We start from the raw sequence: 19,883 nt of genomic DNA on the forward strand, positions 1-19,883 counted from the left end.
TACAGTCTTTTGCCAAGAATATCTTTTAGTTTTAGTCATAATTTAGTCATCTAAATTGTTTTAGTTTTAGTCTAGATTTAGTTGACGAAACCTCCCAACATTTTAGTCGACGAAATTTACAGTAAATTTAGTCAACTGATTGGATTTCTCCCCAACTTACCCCGCCACCACGCTGCAAAAGCAGGTGTGATTTGACCTCCTCTGTATCTCATCCCACCTTTCCACACAGCCAAAGTAGCTGTGATTGGATATATGCCTAACTCTCCCCTACTTTCTATATGACGAAATTAAGTCTTATTGGATAAAGTCTCTGTCAAACATTTTTGTCTCGTTTTTATTTGTTGACTAAAGTGTCAGTTAATTTTGTTTTAGTTTTTGTCCGAGTGCACTTGTTTTTATTAGTTACTATCTCGTTTTCTTCAGGGGATAAAAGGCTATCAACGAAAACTATAACGAAAAAATAAGTCAACAAAATTAACACTGGGATACGTATCTGCCAGGGAAGGAAAGGGGGGAAACAGACAGGAAAGGTGAAGTTATTAGATTAAAAAAGCCATTTAGATGAGTTAAAATGTACACAAGTGCATCTAAAAAAGAGGAAAATAAAGTCAGAATGTCATTTGTAACTCCAGAAGGTAATGTTATGTTATGTGTTATGTTGCTCTAAGATGGATTGAAGATAAACAGCAGAGTTTTTATTGTTCTGACTCCAGCAGTGCACAGATAAACATACAAAATACACAACCAGACATAAGACAAGATTTTGGAAATAATGTAAATGATTAATAGAATAGAAAGAACAGGAGTAGAGGTCCAGTTTATATGGATTCCTGCACACTTTGGAGTGGAGGGAAATGATAAATTTGCAAAAAGAGCGACAAAAAAAGAGAAATATATAGAAATGATAGTGTGACGAAGCAAGGCTGAAATAAAATGTATAATCCAGTCAAAAAAGAAAAAAATGGCAGAAAACGTGGGGTGAAAGAGATAAGGGCAGGTACCACAGCATTCCAAGGAAAGTAGGTGAAATGAGGAAAATATACAGAAACAAAAAGGAAGTCATTCTTTTAAGAATTAGCTTGGTCAGACATGGCTACACAGTTCATTAAAACGTATACAGACAGGTAAACATGACACAGGAAACTGTAGAGCATGTCATTAAGGTGCACCATGGGAGAGAAACAGACACTGCGTAGCGTCAAATATAAAGGATTTGCTACACAGAAGGTTAGAAGTTAGAGGACTAAAGGACTTGTTTGGATTTTTTGAGCGAACATGTTTTAGTTTAATGTTAATATTCTGACCCACACTCCAGTCCAGAAGGTGGCGGTAGTGCACCTTCGAGTTATTTGCCAACCGCTATAAAGAAGGAGAGGGAAATTACCAGCAGGGGGCAGCAGCGCTTCAAGCCTCCGTCCATGAATCCGGAAGTGACATACATGTTCCGGGGCGCGCTGCCATCGCACCGTGGAGCCGGAGCTGTCTTTGTTTAACCTGATTAACCGATAAAATATCGATTTTTAAAGGAACATGTACGACCAGGACGAAGGTGAGGTGATCCCCGATTCACCTGTATGAACTTTATTAAGGCAGTTAGACTGAAAGTTTGATAACAGACGGTTTAATGACAACACGGAGCTAGCTGTTAGCTAAGGTTAGCTCCAGTCTTAGCTTAGATCAGCTAACACAAACAATTAATAATAATGATCAATAAATTGATCAGTAATCAACAATAATGATGATCAGTGGTATAAACTAACCTCTGTCAGCCTCAGATATCTGTGATAATAATTAGCAGTGAAAACATGCTAACTGAGGCTAATGCTAATAACAGTACTGTTAATGAGCTAATCAGAGAGCCAATGATTATTAAAATATTAATAATCAATAATACAGATGAGTGATAACATAAATAAACCTATCTGAACTTCAGATATATGTACTTACAGCTTTAGAAGTGATCACCAGCTAACTGAAGCTAATGCTAATAACAGTACTGTTTCAGTTAGCAGCTAATGAGCTAATCAGAAAGCTAATGATCAATAATGTTGATCAGTGATATAAATAAACCTCTTCTGTTGTCAGATAACCAGTACGATGAGGATGATGATGAAATCACTCCAGATCTGTGGCAGGAAGCGTGCTGGATCGTCATCAGGTAAACTCACCTGGATTATTTTATGACTGAAGGATTCAAAAAGCAGAAAATTAGAGAATAATTATTTATTCTCATGTGGGGGGGGGGGGGGGGGGTTTATTAACAGTAGTCTGAGTCAGTGGTTCTCAACCTTGGGGTCGGGACCCCATTGGGGGTCGCAAGACACTTAGAGGGGGTCTCCAGATGCCTTAAAAAAAACTAAGAATATTTTTTAAATTACACTGTTGCCACTTAACAATTTTACCAAATTTTAACCCTTTTTCACCACTTTTTAACTCCAGTTTTGCCAATTGCCACTTAAAACCCACTATTGTCCATTTTAAACCCTTTCCATAACTTTTTTCTGCCTGTTTTTGCCACATCTAAACCAATTTTGCCACTGTCTGCCTGTTTTTGCCTCTGTTGACCCATTATTGCCTCTATCAGGCCCTTTTTAAACCCCTTTTTGCCCATTCTAACCATAGTTAATGCATTTTCGCAAGTCTATATCCGCTTTTCATCCTGTTCCACTTTTTAATCCCATTTTTGCCACTTTATCCCATTTTTGGTTATTTTTTTTGCCACTTTAATTTTTGCAATTTTTTTTAAAGGTTTATTTTTGGGCATTTTGTGCCTTTATTTGATAGAGGAGAGGAGCGTGGATAGAGTCGGAAACAGGAAGAGAGCAGGGAGAGACATGTGGTATAGGGCCTCAGGCCGGATTCGAACCCGGGCCGCCCATGTACATGGGTTGCGTGCTTTATCCATTCTGCCACCTGCACCCCTTTGCCACTTTTAACCCATTTATGATCTTTACAGGTGACATATTTTACCCTTTTAAGACAAGTTTATATTGGTCTCAGAGGTCCCCAAAACATGCCTGTGAAGTTTATTGCTGAAAAAACACTCCAGTGTAGGATTTTTGTACATCTTAACCCTCTCTGTTTCAGCCCTTATCAGAATGAGCCGTTTCTGTGGCTTTAAATGGTAATTAGCTGTTTGACTCCGCCCCTGACCACACCCCTCTCAGGAGATGAATGCAGCACTCCTGGTGCTACAGACAAAGTTTAGGACCTGGCTGGGATTTTGAACCATCAACCTCCCAAACCATAGTCAGCAGGATAACCCACTGAGCTATCCAGCATCTCAGCTGCCATCTGAGAGGATCAGCAGAGGAGGGCAGAACTTTCCTCCAAGTGGGGGGAGCCAAACAAACTTGGGGGCGGATGCTTATGCTCCTGGTGAGGTCACCAGGTGTAAATCTGAGAACGGTTTGCTATAGCACACATTTTCTGTAAGGTGGCGAAAGAGAGGGAGAAAGGGAATTGATTTTTGTGGTATTTGAGGGGATTGTCAGACCAGGGGCACATATTTTTGTTAGAAAAGCCCGAAAAAGTGATTTTTGCATAATATGTCTCCTTTATAAATCCAATTTCACCAACATTTTATAATTTTTTTTGCCATTATTAACCAATTTTAGCCATTTTTAACCATTTTAATAATGTTTCTAACGAAAGATTTTTTTCATCTAAATTAATAAATAAAGATATTTGTTTCTTTCATAAGAGCGGTTATTATTCAGGTCAAACAATAAATATGGTTTTCATAGCTTAACTTCATAATGGACCGTGGTTTTGCTGACCTCCATGGGCCCCCAGTTTGGCTGGGTCCCAGAAACCCCCCCCTTTAACCCCCCTTATGGACAGCCTTGTCCCACATGACTGTTCTTGACTGTTCCTGGCTGTTCAACCATATTCAGATACAGAGGGGTCCCCAGTCTCTGGCACCTTTATTTTGGGGGCCACAGGCTGTAAAGGTTGAGAACCACTGGTCTAAGTAATTTGTTGCATTAAATTAAAGATGATGAATACAGAAAATAAAATTGTTTATAAATATGAATGATATTTAATTTATAGAAGATAATGTTGTTTTTAACATGAAAGACAGTAAATATAGAAATAAATCATGAATATGTAAAGGGGCCAGAGCAGAGCCTGAGACTGAGAAGGAGAGAAATTAATGGTCCGCTCTCTTTCCTGTTCCAGCTCTTATTTTGACGAGAAGGGTCTGGTCCGGCAGCAGCTGGACTCATTTGATGAGTTCATCCAGATGTCTGTCCAGAGGATCGTGGAGGACGCCCCACCCATAGACCTGCAGGCTGAAGCTCAGCACACGTCTGGAGAGGTGGAGGATCCGGTAAGAACCACATCTGGACCAGGACTGGATACCTGGGGCTGTGTGTAGGACCTATTAGTGATGCATAAGTATTTTTTGATAACCGATAATTTCCTACTCCTGATGGCCGATAACCGATAATAACCGATATATTTTTTTCAATTGTTGATTTAATAAAAGAAGCTTGTTTGATTTGTTTATGCACATCTGGGGGTAAGAAGGGGTTAATATGTAGTGAGCAAAGATATTTATGACTAATTTTAACTAATGTCACTCATGTTTTTCAAAAAACAAAGAAGTATTCTGACTTTATAACTGTTATTATAGTTAACTTTTTTAGTTAAACATTTGTGTACCAAGTACAACATACACAAATAACTGACATAGGTTTACCCCTATACAACCAAATGATAACAGGCTGTTATGCTTAACAAATGGAGATATTTGGGGGTCTGGGTGTTTTTTTTTTTGTTTTTTTTTTGTTTTTTGGGGGGGGTTGTTTTGTTTTGTTTTGTTTTTTTGCTTTTGCTTTTTCTTAAAGCGAGCTGATGTTTAACATAAAGATTAAAAATGTGTACTGACAGAAGTCATGTCAAAGATGGTTAAGAAGGTAAAGTCCACCGTGGTCTGTGGCTAAACTTCTGTTCCTAACGTCGATCAGACTGAATGAAACCACGTCAAACAGAGCAGGCAGGGATACGTCTATGAAAGCTGCAATGGATCAGGAGACTGTCAGACTGATTTTGTTATTATAACGTTGCGCCTTTTGGCTTTGGCAAATTTTCTGCAGTTTTCAGTGCCTGCTTACGATCAGCACTCTGCCTGGTATTAGCCTTTGACTCGGTCTTAATGCCCGTGGCTGAGGCTAGTGGTTGCTGCCGCTTTGTTTTAAAGTTGTTAGGAAGATGACTCTTAAGTGACTTCTAAGATCCATCGAGGACTTCTTTCTACTCTTTGCGACCTTTGCAGGGCAAATTCTACACACATGGTCGTGTTATCCTCCCCATAAACACTGAATAACGCCACCATGTTGTTAGCATTTTAGCACAGGGGCTGCTTCCTCTTCTTCTCTGGTGCTTAGGGTCGTGTACTGCCGTGCCACCTGCTGTTTCAGAATTTGTAGTCTCGTGAGAAAGGAAACAAACACCAGCACTGCCAAGCTGACAAAAATATATATGCTATCAGGGCTAGTTGTCATAATATCGGACTTATTGGAATGACGTAATAATTTCCTGTTATGGCCCGATAATTATCGGCCGATAGTTATTGACGCCATAGTTATCGTGCTTCCCTAGGATTTATAATGATGACATCACTCTGTCCTTGGTTTCAGCCTCGTTACCTCCTCAAGTTTGAGCAGATCTACCTGTCCAAGCCCACGCACTGGGAACGGGATGGAGCACCGTCCCCCATGATGCCCAATGAGGCCCGACTACGAAACCTCACGTAGGTCTCTCCTGGTCTGATCTGTCTCACTTGGCCTGGTCTATCTCTCCTGGTCTGATCTGTATCACCTGGCCCGGTCTTTCTCTCCTGGTCCAGTCTGTGTGACTTGGTCTGGTCTCTCCCATAGGTACTCAGCACCGTTGTATGTCGACATCACAAAGACGATCACAAAGGAGGGCGAGGACCAGCTCCAGACCCAGCATCAGAAGACTTTCATCGGGAAAATTCCCATCATGCTTCGCTCCACCTACTGTCTGCTGAGCGGGCTGACAGACAGAGACCTGTGTGAGCTGAACGAGTGTCCGCTGGACCCTGGAGGGTACTTCATTATCAATGGCTCAGAGAAGGTAGGCTGCAACACCTCTCTATGATGTCACCAGTGATGTCACAGTGACATCACAGATACCCAAGTCTTACCTGCCCCTCTCCTGGTCTCCAGGTCCTCATTGCTCAGGAAAAAATGGCCACTAACACAGTCTATGTGTTCGCCAAGAAGGACTCCAAGTACGCCTACACGGGAGAGTGCCGCTCCTGTTTGGAGAACTCTTCTCGTCCCACCAGCACCATCTGGGTCAGCATGATGGCCCGTGGAGGACAGGTGAGTCCACCTGGACCAGATCACATGACCTGTTTAGATCAATCAGAAGTCAGATCTAACATCGCCACATCCTTGGGTTAACTCCACCTTTACATATAAACTTTTAGCCAGTCAGATCCACACACACTTGTGATGTCATAGTTTAGACCCTGTTTAAACCTCAGGTTAACAGCTGGTATTCAGAGAACACATGGTAGTCCTAAATATGGACTCAAGTCAGCAAAAACGGTCTGGTATCTGATACAGAGGCAGTCTGGACCTCTTAATCCTGATTGGTCGGTAGACCTACCTGGTAGTAAACCAAAAGTAAAGTGGTTCTTTATTCTCTAACATCCTCATAGGAGACCAATACATTTTATGTTCCCTGCACCATTATTATTTATTAGCTGAAATGAGCTGAACCTGTTAGCCTCATTCAGGGTCACTATGTCTGCCACCCTGTGGTCACAAAATACATTACCATGATCACTGTCCATTCAAGTTCAAACGCTCCACAGCCGGACAGAGTTTCCTGATAATCAGCTCCTTCATTAAGGGTTAGAGGCCGGACAGAGAGTTCTCTCATTTAACCTTGTTAACACAACTCCTACCCTTCTTTATGGACCATTGAGGAGAAAGCAGTGGTAGATGACATCACTGATGATGTAAACATTTTGTCTCCAGGGCGTGAAGAAGAGTGCCATTGGTCAGAGGATCGTCTCAACGCTGCCATACATCAGACAGGAAGTTCCCATTATTATCGTGTTCAGAGCGCTGGGCTTCGTGTCTGACAGAGACATCCTGGAACACATCATCTACGACTTTGACGACCCTGAGATGATGGAGATGGTCATTATTGGTTATCTTTGTGTTTATATATCATCTCTGTTTTTAACAAAGTGATGAAGGTGGTCATTATTGAGTAGAATACTTGGCCTGTCAGCCCTTAATACTGCCACGTGAAGTCAGCACTTATGTCCCTGTTTACACAAACTTCATTCCAAAACAGAAGTGAAAGAGTACCTGTGAGACCAATGGCATACCAGTCAGTTATATACATGAGACTTCTCTGGTACACCATGTTCGTGATAGGAGCAGAACGTGAGAAACTTCATTGGCTCAGAGGAGCCAAACCAGTACATGTTATTGAATAAAATACGCCAAAGAAGTTTTACAGAAAGAAATGCTGCCTCACGTTGGAGTGAGCGACTTCTGTGAGACCAAGAAGGCATACTTCTCAGGTATGTATATGATAATAAGCGTTCATTAGGTGCACCAGGTACATTTGTGATTAGGATTAGAATAAAACAATAATGTGTTCTCAAATACATGTTAGTATAATAAGTTTGTTCGTGTTAGTGATGTTAATTGATACATAATGGTAATGGTGTGTTCTCAGGTACATGTTATTGATAATAATGGCGTGTTTGTTCTCAAATACATGTTAGTGATAATAATGGCATGTTCTCAGGTACATGTTATTGATGATGATGGCGGCGTGTTTGTTCTCAGGTACATGTTATTGAAAATAATGGCAGGTTTGTTCTCAGGTACATGTTATTGATAATAATGGCGTGTTTGTTCTCAGGTACATGTTATTGATAATAATGGCAGGTTTGTTCTCAGGTACATGTTATTGATAATAATGGCGTGTTTGTTCTCAGGTACATGTTATTGATAATAATGGCAGGTTTGTTCTCAGGTACATGTTATTGATAATAATGGCGTGTTTGTTCTCAGGTACATGTTATTGATAATAATGGCATGTTTGTTCTCAGGTACATGTGATTGATAATAATGGTGTGTTCTCAGGTACATGTTATTGAAAATAATGACGTGTTTGTTCTCAGGTACATGTTATTGATAATAATGGCGTGTTTGTTCTCAGGTACATGTTATTGATAATAATGGCGTGTTTGTTCTCAGGTACATGTTAGTGATAATAATGGCATGTTCTCAGGTACATGTTATTGATGATGATGGCGGCGTGTTTGTTCTAAGGTACATGTTATTGATAATAATGGTGTGTTCTCAGGTACATGTTATTGAAAATAATGACGTGTTTTTTTTTCAGGTACATGATATTGATAATAATGGCGTGTTTGTTCTCAGGTACATGTTATTGATAATAATGGCAGGTTTGTTCTCAGGTACATGTTATTGATAATAATGGCGTGTTTGTTCTCAGGTACATGTTATTGATAATAATGGTGTGTTCTCAGGTACATGTTATTGATAATAATGGCGTGTTTGTTCTCAGGTACATGTTATTGATAATAATGGTGTGTTCTCAGGTACATGTTATTGATAATAATGGCGTGTTTGTTCTCAGGTACATGTTATTGATAATAATGGCGTGTTTGTTCTCAGGTACATGTTATTGATAATAATGGTGTGTTCTCAGGTACATGTTATTGATAATAATGGCGTGTTTGTTCTCAGGTACATGTGATTGATAATAATGGTGTGTTCTCAGGTACATGTTATTGATAATAATGGCGTGTTTGTTCTCAAATACATGTTAGTGATAATAATGGCATGTTCTCAGGTACATGTTATTGATAATAATGGCGTGTTTGTTCTCAGGTACATGTTATTGATGATGATGGCGTGTTTTTTCTAAGGTACATGTTATTGATGATAATGGCGTGTTTTTTCTCAGGTACATGTTATTGATAATAATGGCGTGTTTGTTCTCAAATACATGTTAGTGATAATAATGGCGTGTTCTCAGGTACATGTTATTGATAATAATGGTGTGTTCTCAGGTACATGTTATTGATAATAATGGCGTGTTTGTTCTCAAATACATGTTAGTGATAATAATGGCATGTTCTCAGGTACATGTTATTGATAATAATGGCGGGTTTGTTCTCAGGTACATGTTATTGATAATAATGGCGGGTTCGTTCTCAGGTACATGTTATTGATAATAATGGCAGGTTTGTTCTCAGGTACATGTTATTGATAATAATGGCGGGTTCGTTCTCAGGTACATGCTATTGATGATAATGCAAGTTTGTTCTCAGGTACATGTTATTGATAATAATGGCGTGTTTTTGCTCAGGTACATGTTATTGATAATAATGGCGTATTTTTTCTCAGGTACATGTTATTGTTGATAATGGCGGGTTTGTTCTCAGGTACATGTTATTGATAATAATGGCGTATTTTTTCTCAGGTACATGTTATTGTTGATAATGGCGGGTTTGTTCTCAGGTACATGTTATTGATGATGATGGCGTGTTTTTTCTCAGGTACATGTTATTGATAATAATGGCGGGTTTGTTCTCAGGTACATGTTATTGATAATAATGGCGTGTTCTCAGGTACATGTTATTGATAATAATGGCGTGTTTGTTCTCAGGTACATGTTAGTGATAATAATGGCGTGTTCTCAGGTACATGTTATTGATAATAATGGCGTGTTTGTTCTCAGGTACATGTTAGTGATAATAATGGCGTGTTCTCAGGTACATGTTATTGATAATAATGGCGTGTTTGTTCTCAGGTACATGTTAGTGATAATAGTGGCGTGTTCTCAGGTACATGTTATTGATGATAATGGCATGTTCATTCTCAGCTACATGTTATTGATGATGATGGCGTGGTTGTTTTCAGGTACATGGTGCACAGGTTGCTGCTTGCCGCCCTCGGCAGACGGGAGCTCGACGACAGAGATCACTACGGCAACAAGAGACTTGACCTGGCAGGGCCACTGTTGGCCTTCCTGTTTAGGGGGTGTGTATTCTTTCTATTCTTTAAGAAACAGTCCACACACACTAAAAAAGTCACTTTAGGTACAAAATCTGCTTTAAAAATATGAGCTAAAAATCAATAAAATATGAACTCTATTATTCAAATGTTCTAAAAGTCTTAGTGTTAATACAGTTTCATTGTAGTTATTATACATGTGCAGGGATTCAGTGTTAATAGAGCGTTGATAAGGCAGTGATACTCAACGTGTGGCTCTTTTATGTCTTAACTTGAAACATTATTCCCATTCTTGCCACTTCTTTTTGACGCTTTTATCCTGCTTTGTGCATTTTTTTGCCTCTTTTAGCCCAATTAAGCTGCCTTTTACAATTAAATGCCACCTATTTCCAATTTTGCCACTGTGTAATGCGTTTTGCCTATTTTCTCACCTTTTTGCTGATTTTTGCCCATTTTAGTTACTTTTCACTCATTTTTGCCACAAGTTTGCTATGTTTGGACCATTTTTGCCACTTTCTACACTTTTTTTGCCATGGTTCTCCCAGTTTGCCGCTTTTATCCCAGTTTTTGCCACTTCTTTTTGTCACTTTTCACCTGTTTTTGACACTTTTATCCTGCTTTTTGCAATTTTTTTGCTCCCTTTTGCCTATTTTTGCCACCTCTCACCCATTAAGCTGGCTTTTGCAGTTAAATTCCACTTAATTCCTATTTTTCCACCTTTTTCTGATTTTTGCCCATTTTAGTCAGTTTTCACTAATTTTTTTGCGACGTTTTTGCCACTTTTGGACCATTTTTTCCACCTGTCACTCTTTTTTCCTTGCCATTTCTCCCCCATTTTTTCCACTTTCTGCTCTTTTTTGCCACATTACCCCCCAGTGTTTGCCCCTTTTTGCCTATTTAAGCTGCCTTTTGCAATTAAATGCCACTTTTTACCCATTTTCTCTCCTTTTTTTCAGATTTTTGCCACTTATTGACAATTTTTTGGCCTGCTTTAACTTATTTTTTGGCCAATTACCACCCATTTTTTCTACATTCTGTCCTTTTTTGCCAATTTTCTCTTAGTGGTTGATGCTTTTTGACCACTTTTGCCACCTTTAACTTATTTTAACTGCCACTTTTCACCACTTAGATTGTGGCTCTTGCAAATGTATTTTTCAACAATTTGGCTCTTTGGTTGAGCAGGATTGAGTAACACTGCGATAAGGTATGTAAGTATTTACAGGGTCTAAATGTTGATATATCTGAAAAGTGTAGAATAATGTGCTTTTCTCTGTTTTAGGATGTTCAAGAACCTTCTGAAGGAGATCAGGATTTACGCTCAGAAGTTCATTGACCGGGGGAAGGACTTCAACCTGGAGCTTGCCATCAAAACACGAATCATCTCCGATGGACTCAAATACTCACTCGCCACGGGGAACTGGGGCGACGTCAAAAAGGCCCACCAGGCCCGAGCAGGCGTGTCCCAGGTAAGAAAACTTTATTTTAGCCTGAAACTCTTTTATTTATTCATCTATTTGTTTATTTATGGTAACATTGTAGGTATATTATGTTTTACATAAAAGTATATTACACTTGTCTAATGGTTAGTTGTCCTCTCAAAGCCTTTGCCTCCTATTTTGGGAAATGATACTGAGACACTGCCAGTTATTGGAAACTTGGACTGAATGCAGGAACAGTCCGGGAAGAGTGTTTTGTTAGATACCAAGAAATGTGTGTGGTCAATATTGAGAAGTGTTTAGTTAGGCGCATGTAGACACAGATTACGTGCACACATGGACTGAGAGGTATAAAAGCGTATGATCAGAGAGGTTCGGGATCTCACTTGTGTACCATCGTTCTGCTTAAAATAAATTTAACATCAAGGCTGCATTCAACTCGTTCTTACCCCTGACTTGTCTTTTAATGTATTATTTCTTGCCACAACAACATCAAAGCGTCTGTCTCCTTCTGCTGTCAGGTGTTGAACCGTCTCACCTTTGCCTCCACGCTGTCTCACCTTCGTCGAGTCAACTCTCCTATCGGCAGAGATGGAAAACTGGCCAAGCCTCGGCAGCTACATAACACGCTGTGGGGGATGGTGTGCCCAGCCGAGACGCCTGAGGTGAAAACAGAACAAAACAAAATAAAACGTGTAGACATTTGATCCATTAAGGCATTAAAAATGTTGTACAGTGTCTATAAAAGTATTGCCCCCTTGGATGTTTTACCTTTTCATAGATTTTATAAGTCAATAGCGGTCAATAGAATTTGTCGTGCCCTCAAACGGTAGCTCAGTGGAAAAGTAAATCCCTGCCGCGCTGGGCTGCCATGCCAACTCAAACCAAGTAGAGCCATTCACTGTAAAGGAAAAGCCCCAATGATGTTGTTCTACATGGGAAATGTGGTATGTTGTTGACATGTTTCAGGGTCACGCTGTGGGTCTGGTGAAGAACCTGGCCCTCATGGCCTACATCTCTGTAGGCTCTCAGCCGTCCCCCATCCTGGAGTTTTTGGAAGAGTGGAGCATGGAGAACCTGGAGGAGATCTCACCGGCCGCCATCGCAGAGTCTGTCCACCATACATTTATTATTTTATCTGTTGAATAGAGTCACTTCCTTTATCCTCAAATTTAAATGTTTTTACCTTTAGGTCACATTTTTAATGAAAAAAGAAAGTACATTTCTTTAAAAGACCCCTTTATCTACCCCTTAGACCTACCTCTTTAATCAGAGTGGTAGGGGTAGGGATAAAAACATCCCCCTAAGAAACAAGACACCACTTGATTGTTGTTATGTCATCACATGTTGATAAATAGCTTCTACTTCAGAGGTGACACACATAAACATTATGCCCTTGTCAAATGTGGTACGGTCTATTTCCTGGGTCTTTGGCAAACCAAAGATCTACAATCTGATGCATTATCTTCCAAAACAAATAATTTACTTCAAAATAGATAGGTCGTCCATACATAGAGTATCCTGTAGCTCATTCCTCCTGTAGTAGCAGCACACCTGAAACTTCTTTTAACCTTTTCAAGACAGGCTTTAAGAACAGAGAGCAAACCTCAGTTTAGAGACAGAGTTTCAGAGTGAAGACTGCCACTTCCAGCATTTTATGACTGACGGACGTGTTTAATTGTCTGACTGATTGAATGTGTTTATTGATTTAGTGATTGATTGGACATGTTTATTTATTGATTAATGGGGCTGTGTGTATTTCCGTCTCAGTGCCACTAAGATTTTCGTGAATGGCTGCTGGGTGGGAATCCACAAAGATCCTGAGCAGCTCATGAACACTCTGAGGAAACTCCGCAGACAGATGGACATCATCGTGTCCGAGGTAACAAAACACTGATCAAACAGCGTAAAAATTAAAGAGGGGGTATTATGCTTTTCTGATTTTTAAAACATAAATATAAAGTCACAGTGTTGGGTGTCCATATGTCACGTATGCAAATTTTCAAACCACAAGATAAACGTATGTGGCAGAAATCTTGGAATTAGGGTGTAAACTGATAAAAACGGTTCGTTGGGAATCTCTCTGAGATCGGAGGAAAGCAGGTCCGTGGAGGCAGGGGGTGTTAAAGAGACAGCAGTGAAAATGAAGCGTTTCAGACAGACGTTAAAATAAGGGTTTTTCAGGATGCCAGTGTGAGAAACATGAGGAGTTTTTGAGCTGTAAACCATGTGAAGCTACTACGTGGGTATCAGAGAGATGGTGTAAAGCCTTGAAAAAAAAAGGCATAATACCCCCACTTTAAAGCTCTACCTAGACACACCTTGGCTCAGGTGGGCTGATGACCTATGTGCATTTCAGGTGTCAATGATCCGAGACATCAGAGAGCGAGAGATTAGAATCTACACGGACGCTGGCCGAATCTGTAGACCGCTGCTGATTGTGGAGAAACAAAAACTACTGCTGAAGAGGAGGCACATCGACCAGCTGAAGGAGCGCGAGTACAACAACTACAGGTGAGACACGCACAGGTGAGACAGGGTATGACTATAGGTGAGACAGGCACAGAGGTCACGCCACCAGAGGTTCCTCCAAAGAAGGGGGCTCTGAGAGCGTCCATGGAGGCATTTAATCTTGCGGCTTTATGGGCATTAGGGTGAAATGAGCAGCTCTTTGACCTCTGGTTGTAGACCTTTTACCTCAATCCTGGCCAATAACCAATGTGATACAAGTCATTTAGTGCCTTCTAGAGCGACAGGTATGTCTGTGAATCCTGCTAAACCACCTGTGCATGCAGCTTTGGTGTCATTGGTTACTAAAAACCCCACCTCTGGTCGCCATCCAGAAGAACCATGGTTACATAATGTGGTCAGTCAGGCGCCTTTTTTATGGCCCTATTTCTTGTTTTCTGTGGTGGTCAGCTGGCAGGACCTGGTGGCGAGTGGTGTGGTCGAGTACATTGACACTCTGGAGGAGGAAACAGTGATGCTCGCCATGACTCCTGATGACCTGCAGGAGAAGGGCGTCGCCTACTGCTCTACCTACACCCATTGTGAGATCCACCCATCAATGATCCTCGGAGTGTGTGCGTCAATCATCCCCTTCCCTGACCACAACCAGGTACGAACACAATATACCGGAATCATCTGGAAACTGATCAAACAAAATGATAACAACAATCAGTCAATTTTCTCTGTTTGCCTTTCCTTACCTGTACACACCTGGTGAATGTCAGTCTCCCAGGAACACGTACCAGTCTGCCATGGGCAAACAGGCCATGGGGGTCTACATCACAAACTTCCACGTTCGGATGGACACCCTGGCCCACGTGTTGTACTACCCTCAGAAACCGCTCGTCACCACCCGATCAATGGAGTACCTGCGCTTTAGAGAGCTGCCAGCAGGTAAGGCACACCCGTGCACACCATATACTATTTTTAGCCTCGTTTCCATCAGGTGGCCCTGTCTGAGTATGGTTCGGTAGGCTAAACCCCCGATAGGTAAGATTGGTACCCCTACAGAGGGATGCAAAAAAAGTAGGATGGTACTGGTCGGTTTCAAGAGACCCTTTCTAACTTTGATATATTGAAACGCAGTGCGTGCCGTGCCGAACTGAACCGGACTGCTTGGTGGAAACGACCTATTTTGATTCCATTTCCACGCATTAGGAATTTGGTTCTCTATGGTTTGGTATGGAAAGCCCTGGTGTGGCTTGTTTTTCTGCAGCCAACTGAAAACAAAGGTACATTGTGGTTAAAACTGAAGTGGTTCACATGTGCGGCACATGAAAACATCTTTTTTTCCAGTTCAGGTAGTCCCAGTTCATGAACATAAACAGACTTACCTGTTCCAGGTGTGCTCTCTAACTGAACTTTAAATTTCAGGTATCAACTCCATTGTCGCCATCGCCTCGTACACCGGCTACAACCAGGAGGACTCTGTGATTATGAACCGCTCAGCGGTGGATCGAGGATTCTTCAGGTAACAGGGCTCCTGGGGATTGACGCTGGGTGTAAACGATGAAACTGGTTAACGATGCGGCTCGTTAATCAATTATTTGATTAACAAGCTGCAGGTTACTGATTTGACCTCTGTTCTCTGCAGGTCCGTGTTTTATCGGTCATACAAAGAGCAAGAATCCAAGAAAGGATTCGATCAGGAGGAAATCTTTGAGAAGCCAACTCGGGAAACCTGTTCAGGTGAGAACTGATCTTCTTCTCAACTGAAGTCTTGTCAATCATCTGAGATAAAGAATTGTGTGGTGGTCAGACTGAGAACAAATTTAAATTTTACTCAGGTATGAGACATGCGATCTATGACAAGCTGGATGATGACGGGCTAATCGCACCTGGCGTAAGAGTCTCAGGTGAGGACGTGATCATCGGGAAGACGGTGACACTGCCCGAGAACGACGATGAGCTTGACAGCACCAACCGCCGTTACACCAAGAGAGACTGCAGCACCTTTCTTAGAACCAGCGAGACTGGAATCGTGGACCAGGTGATGGTGACTCTGAACCAGGAGGGCTACAAGTTCTGCAAGATCCGGGTAAGGACACGCCAAACCAGTGGCCATATGAGTACACGTACTACCCAAATAGAACCATTTAAAGTGATCGCCAGCACCTGGAGAATCTCTGCATTACCTGCAATTTCCACATACAGCTCCAGTCCGGCACCGGCGCATCCCTGAATTGCTGCGCTTTGTTGGGGATATGCTGCAGGTCTATTTTCGGCGCTGGCCGCTGCCAAACGGTGTCAGTTCCTGTCGATCAGAAAGCTCCAAACAGGAAGTGACAAGCGTAGAATATCTGGTTCTTTCAAAACACAGCAGAATGTACAGACTCCTGATTGTAAATCATCACTATATCAACATTACATCTCATCCTGTAGCGAGAGCAAAGGGTCACTGGGAAGTCAGCAGGTTCCAGAGCCACGACGGCACCACTGACGAGGAAAAGTTAACTTTTGAGGACATTTAGCCAAAAAATCTTACAAAAACCACAGATCCTTTAAGCAAATATGAACCTTCTATTTCCTAATATACTCAGGCAAGGTCGGTGCAAAACCATGGCACAGACATTTTGTGTGAAAATTGCAGGTCAGAAAACAAATTGCCAAATAGAGGACCACTACATAATCAGAGTTATTTTTAGAGCATGCCTAGATAACCAACCCCAGAGCACATTTAACGTAAAAAACAACATTTCAAGTTGACAGTACCAGGAGGAATAAGGAGATGCTCTTTAGTCCTGGAAAACCTCTTAAGAGAGTTCATCATGCCAGAATTATTGTCATCTGGTTTGTTTGTTTGTTTGTTTTGGTAATGAGATTTCTCTTGTTCTGCAGGTACGTTCTGTCCGGATCCCTCAGATTGGAGATAAATTTGCCAGCCGACACGGACAGAAAGGAACCTGTGGAATACAGTATAGACAGGAGGTAAACTGTTGTATTGATCAGAGATCAGAAACTATCAATAATATCAAAAACTATCAGTAGCGTTCTGATGGTCTTCTCTCTGCCGTAGGATATGCCGTTTACCTGTGAGGGAATCACACCTGACATTATCATCAACCCTCACGCCATCCCATCAAGAATGACGGTTGGCCATCTTATCGAGTGCCTGCAGGGCAAGGTCTTTCTTAATCTTTTTATTGATCTGTTTGTTTATTGATCGTTTATCTGGTGTTTATTTGAACTAAACTGGTTGTTGTGTGTTTCAGGTTTCGGCTAACAAAGGTGAGATCGGTGACGCCACACCGTTTAACGACGCCGTCAATGTGCAGAAAGTGTCGAACCTGCTGTCCGAGTACGGATACCACCTGAGAGGAAATGAGGTCACTAACCATTTCTGACTCTCATTACTCGCCATGAGCTTAAAATGTTTAGATTGTTGATTACTGATCATGTTATGAATTATAAACTTATTGGTTTTTGATTGTTCTTCAGGTGTTGTATAACGGCTTCACGGGGAGGAAACTGACGTCTCAGATCTTCATCGGACCAACATATTATCAGCGCCTGAAGCACATGGTGGATGACAAGATCCACTCCAGGGCCCGGGGCCCCGTCCAGATCCTCAACAGACAGCCTATGGAGGGCCGATCCCGGTGAGACACTGTCCTGATTTATCTCTACTGTCCTGGTTTAACTCTACTGTTGTGGTTTAACTCTACTGTCCTGGTGTAACTCTACTGTCCTGGTTTAACTCTACTGTCCTGGTTTAACTCTACTGTCCTGGTGTAACTCTACTGTCCTGGTGTAACTCTACTGTCCTGGATTAACTCTACTGTCCTGGATTAACTCTACTGTTCTGGTTTAACTCTACTGTCCTGGTGTAACTCTACTGTCCTGGTTTAACTCTACTGTCCTGGTTTAACTCTACTGTCTTGATGTCCTTCACCTTTCTGACCTGTCACCTGTCATTTCAGTGATGGCGGGCTGCGTTTTGGGGAGATGGAGCGTGATTGTCAGATTGCTCACGGAGCCGCTCAGTTCCTCAGAGAGCGTCTGTTTGAGGCGTCTGACCCCTACCAGGTTCACGTGTGCAACCTGTGCGGCCTCATGGCCATCGCCAACACACGGACCCACACCTACGAGTGTCGAGGCTGCCGCAACAAAACCCAGGTAACAACACCGGTAATCATTAATCAGTAGTATGTTAATCATTGTCATCAATTAGTATGGCATCATCATCATTAATAGACAACACCAGCAATCATTAATAAATCAATCGATCTCATCAATAGTCATTGGTCTGACACAAAGGTAACTCTCTCTCTCTCTCTCTCTCTCTCTCAGATCTCGCTCGTCAGGATGCCGTACGCCTGTAAGCTTCTTTTCCAGGAGTTGATGTCAATGAGCATTGCCCCTCGAATGATGACATCATAGTGTGTTTCAGCCAACCAGACGTCTCACACCTTCATAGTGACATCATCAACAGGAATTCAAAGAAGTTTGACGTTTTTAGTTTCATGTTTATTTTTTCTTACTGTCTAATAAAGTAGATTTCATTGTCACATGGTTCTTTTTCTGAACTCTTATTGGTTCTTAAACTAAAAGGTCACATGGTTCTTTCTCTGAGCTCTTGTTGGTTTAAAAACTAAAAGGTCACATGGTTCTTTCTCTGAGCTCTTATTGGTTCTTAAACTAAAAGGTCACATGGTTCTTTCTCTGAGATCTTATTGGTTCTTAAACTAAAAGGTCACATGGTTCTTTCTCTGAGAGCTTCCGTCCATCCATCCATCTTCTTCCACTTATCTGAGGTCAGGTCGCGGGGCAGCAGCCTAGGCAGGGAAGCCCAGACTTCCCTCTCCCCAGCCACTTTGTCCAGCTTTTCCTGAGGGATCCCAAGGCGTTTCCAGGCCAGCCAGGATACATAGTCTCTCCAGCGCGTCCTGGGTCTTCCCCGGGGCCTCCTCCCAGTGGGACCTGCCCTGGGACACCTTACCAGGGATGTCATCTGGCTCCTATCAACACGGAGGAGCAGCGGCTCTACTCCGAATCCCTCCCGGATGGCCAAGCTTCTCACCCTATCTCTAAGGGAGAGCCCAGACACCATGCAGAGGAAATTCATTTCAGCCGCCTGTATCCACGATCTCGATTTTTCGGTCACTACCTACAGCTTGTGACCACAGGTGAGGGTAAGAACGTAGATCGAGCGGTAAATCGAGAGCTTCAACTTTCGACTCAACTCTTTCTTCAGCACGATAGACCGATGCAGAGACCGCATCACTGCAGACGCCGTACTGATCCACCTTGTTGATCTCCCACTCCATTTTTCCCTCACTCAAGAACAAGACCCCAAGATACTTGAACACCTCCACTTGGGGCAGGATCTCATTCCCAACCTGGAGAAGGCATTCCAACCTTTTCTGACTGAGGCCCATGGCTTCAATTTTCGAGGTGCTGATTCATGATTGAAAAACTCATGTTTGTCTTGTATGTTTTATCCTTAACTTTAGAAGCCACTAAAGTTCCAGTGGAGCTAACAGCTACATCACGCTCATGCTGCAGGGAGAGCCTGCAGCCAGTTGGTGGGGCTGCTCTACCAAAGTTCACATCATAGTTCCATGGGCTATAGACTATTACTCATCAGCTCATGCACAGACAGACTGCAGACTTGGCACCACAGACCCAGGTCAGGAGGAGGAACTTGATTAAAGTGGCTTACTTTTAACAAAAAGCAGTCAAAGACACAACTTTATTATTTACATTGCTCTTCACAGAGTGTTAAGCCAGGGTCCGTCACTGACATAGTGGTTTGAATCAAAGAAGGGTGTTAAGTCTGGTGTGAAATCGACCTGAAATGCAGCACATACAAGTGATGATCCATAAATTAACACACTTATATGTGTGTGATGGCCACTGGGAAGAAAATAAGACATTCTGCCACATCTTC

The 19,883-nt window shown here is 41.9% G+C and overlaps 1 protein-coding gene across 1 annotated transcript; it reads left to right on the forward strand.

The window, feature by feature from the left end:
• Positions 1 to 1,424: 1,424 nt before the first annotated feature.
• On the forward strand, positions 1,425 to 18,501 carry polr2b (RNA polymerase II subunit B). Its single transcript, XM_041797257.1, has 25 exons — positions 1,425 to 1,549; positions 2,086 to 2,158; positions 4,183 to 4,333; positions 5,646 to 5,758; positions 5,886 to 6,105; positions 6,198 to 6,356; positions 7,020 to 7,184; positions 7,489 to 7,576; positions 9,956 to 10,076; positions 11,329 to 11,515; positions 12,007 to 12,150; positions 12,455 to 12,594; positions 13,256 to 13,367; positions 13,845 to 13,999; positions 14,405 to 14,603; positions 14,719 to 14,887; positions 15,368 to 15,464; positions 15,588 to 15,682; positions 15,781 to 16,031; positions 16,832 to 16,921; positions 17,010 to 17,117; positions 17,206 to 17,319; positions 17,432 to 17,592; positions 17,914 to 18,109; positions 18,284 to 18,501. The coding sequence occupies exons 1-25, from the start codon at positions 1,531 to 1,533 to the stop codon at positions 18,371 to 18,373; spliced, it is 3,417 nt and encodes a 1,138-aa protein (XP_041653191.1). The 5' UTR covers positions 1,425 to 1,530; the 3' UTR covers positions 18,374 to 18,501.
• The last annotated feature ends 1,382 nt before the right edge of the window (positions 18,502 to 19,883 follow it).

This window comes from Cheilinus undulatus, linkage group 10 (assembly GCF_018320785.1).
Source record: "Cheilinus undulatus linkage group 10, ASM1832078v1, whole genome shotgun sequence".
Classification (NCBI taxonomy): domain Eukaryota; kingdom Metazoa; phylum Chordata; class Actinopteri; order Labriformes; family Labridae; genus Cheilinus; species Cheilinus undulatus.

Coding starts and splice junctions, on each gene's coding strand:
- polr2b (XM_041797257.1), top strand. Junction 11,516..12,006: donor CCCGAGCAGGCGTGTCCCAG/GTAAGAAAACTT, acceptor TTCTGCTGTCAG/GTGTTGAACCGTCTCACCTT. Junction 14,604..14,718: donor CCTTCCCTGACCACAACCAG/GTACGAACACAA, acceptor GGTGAATGTCAG/TCTCCCAGGAACACGTACCA.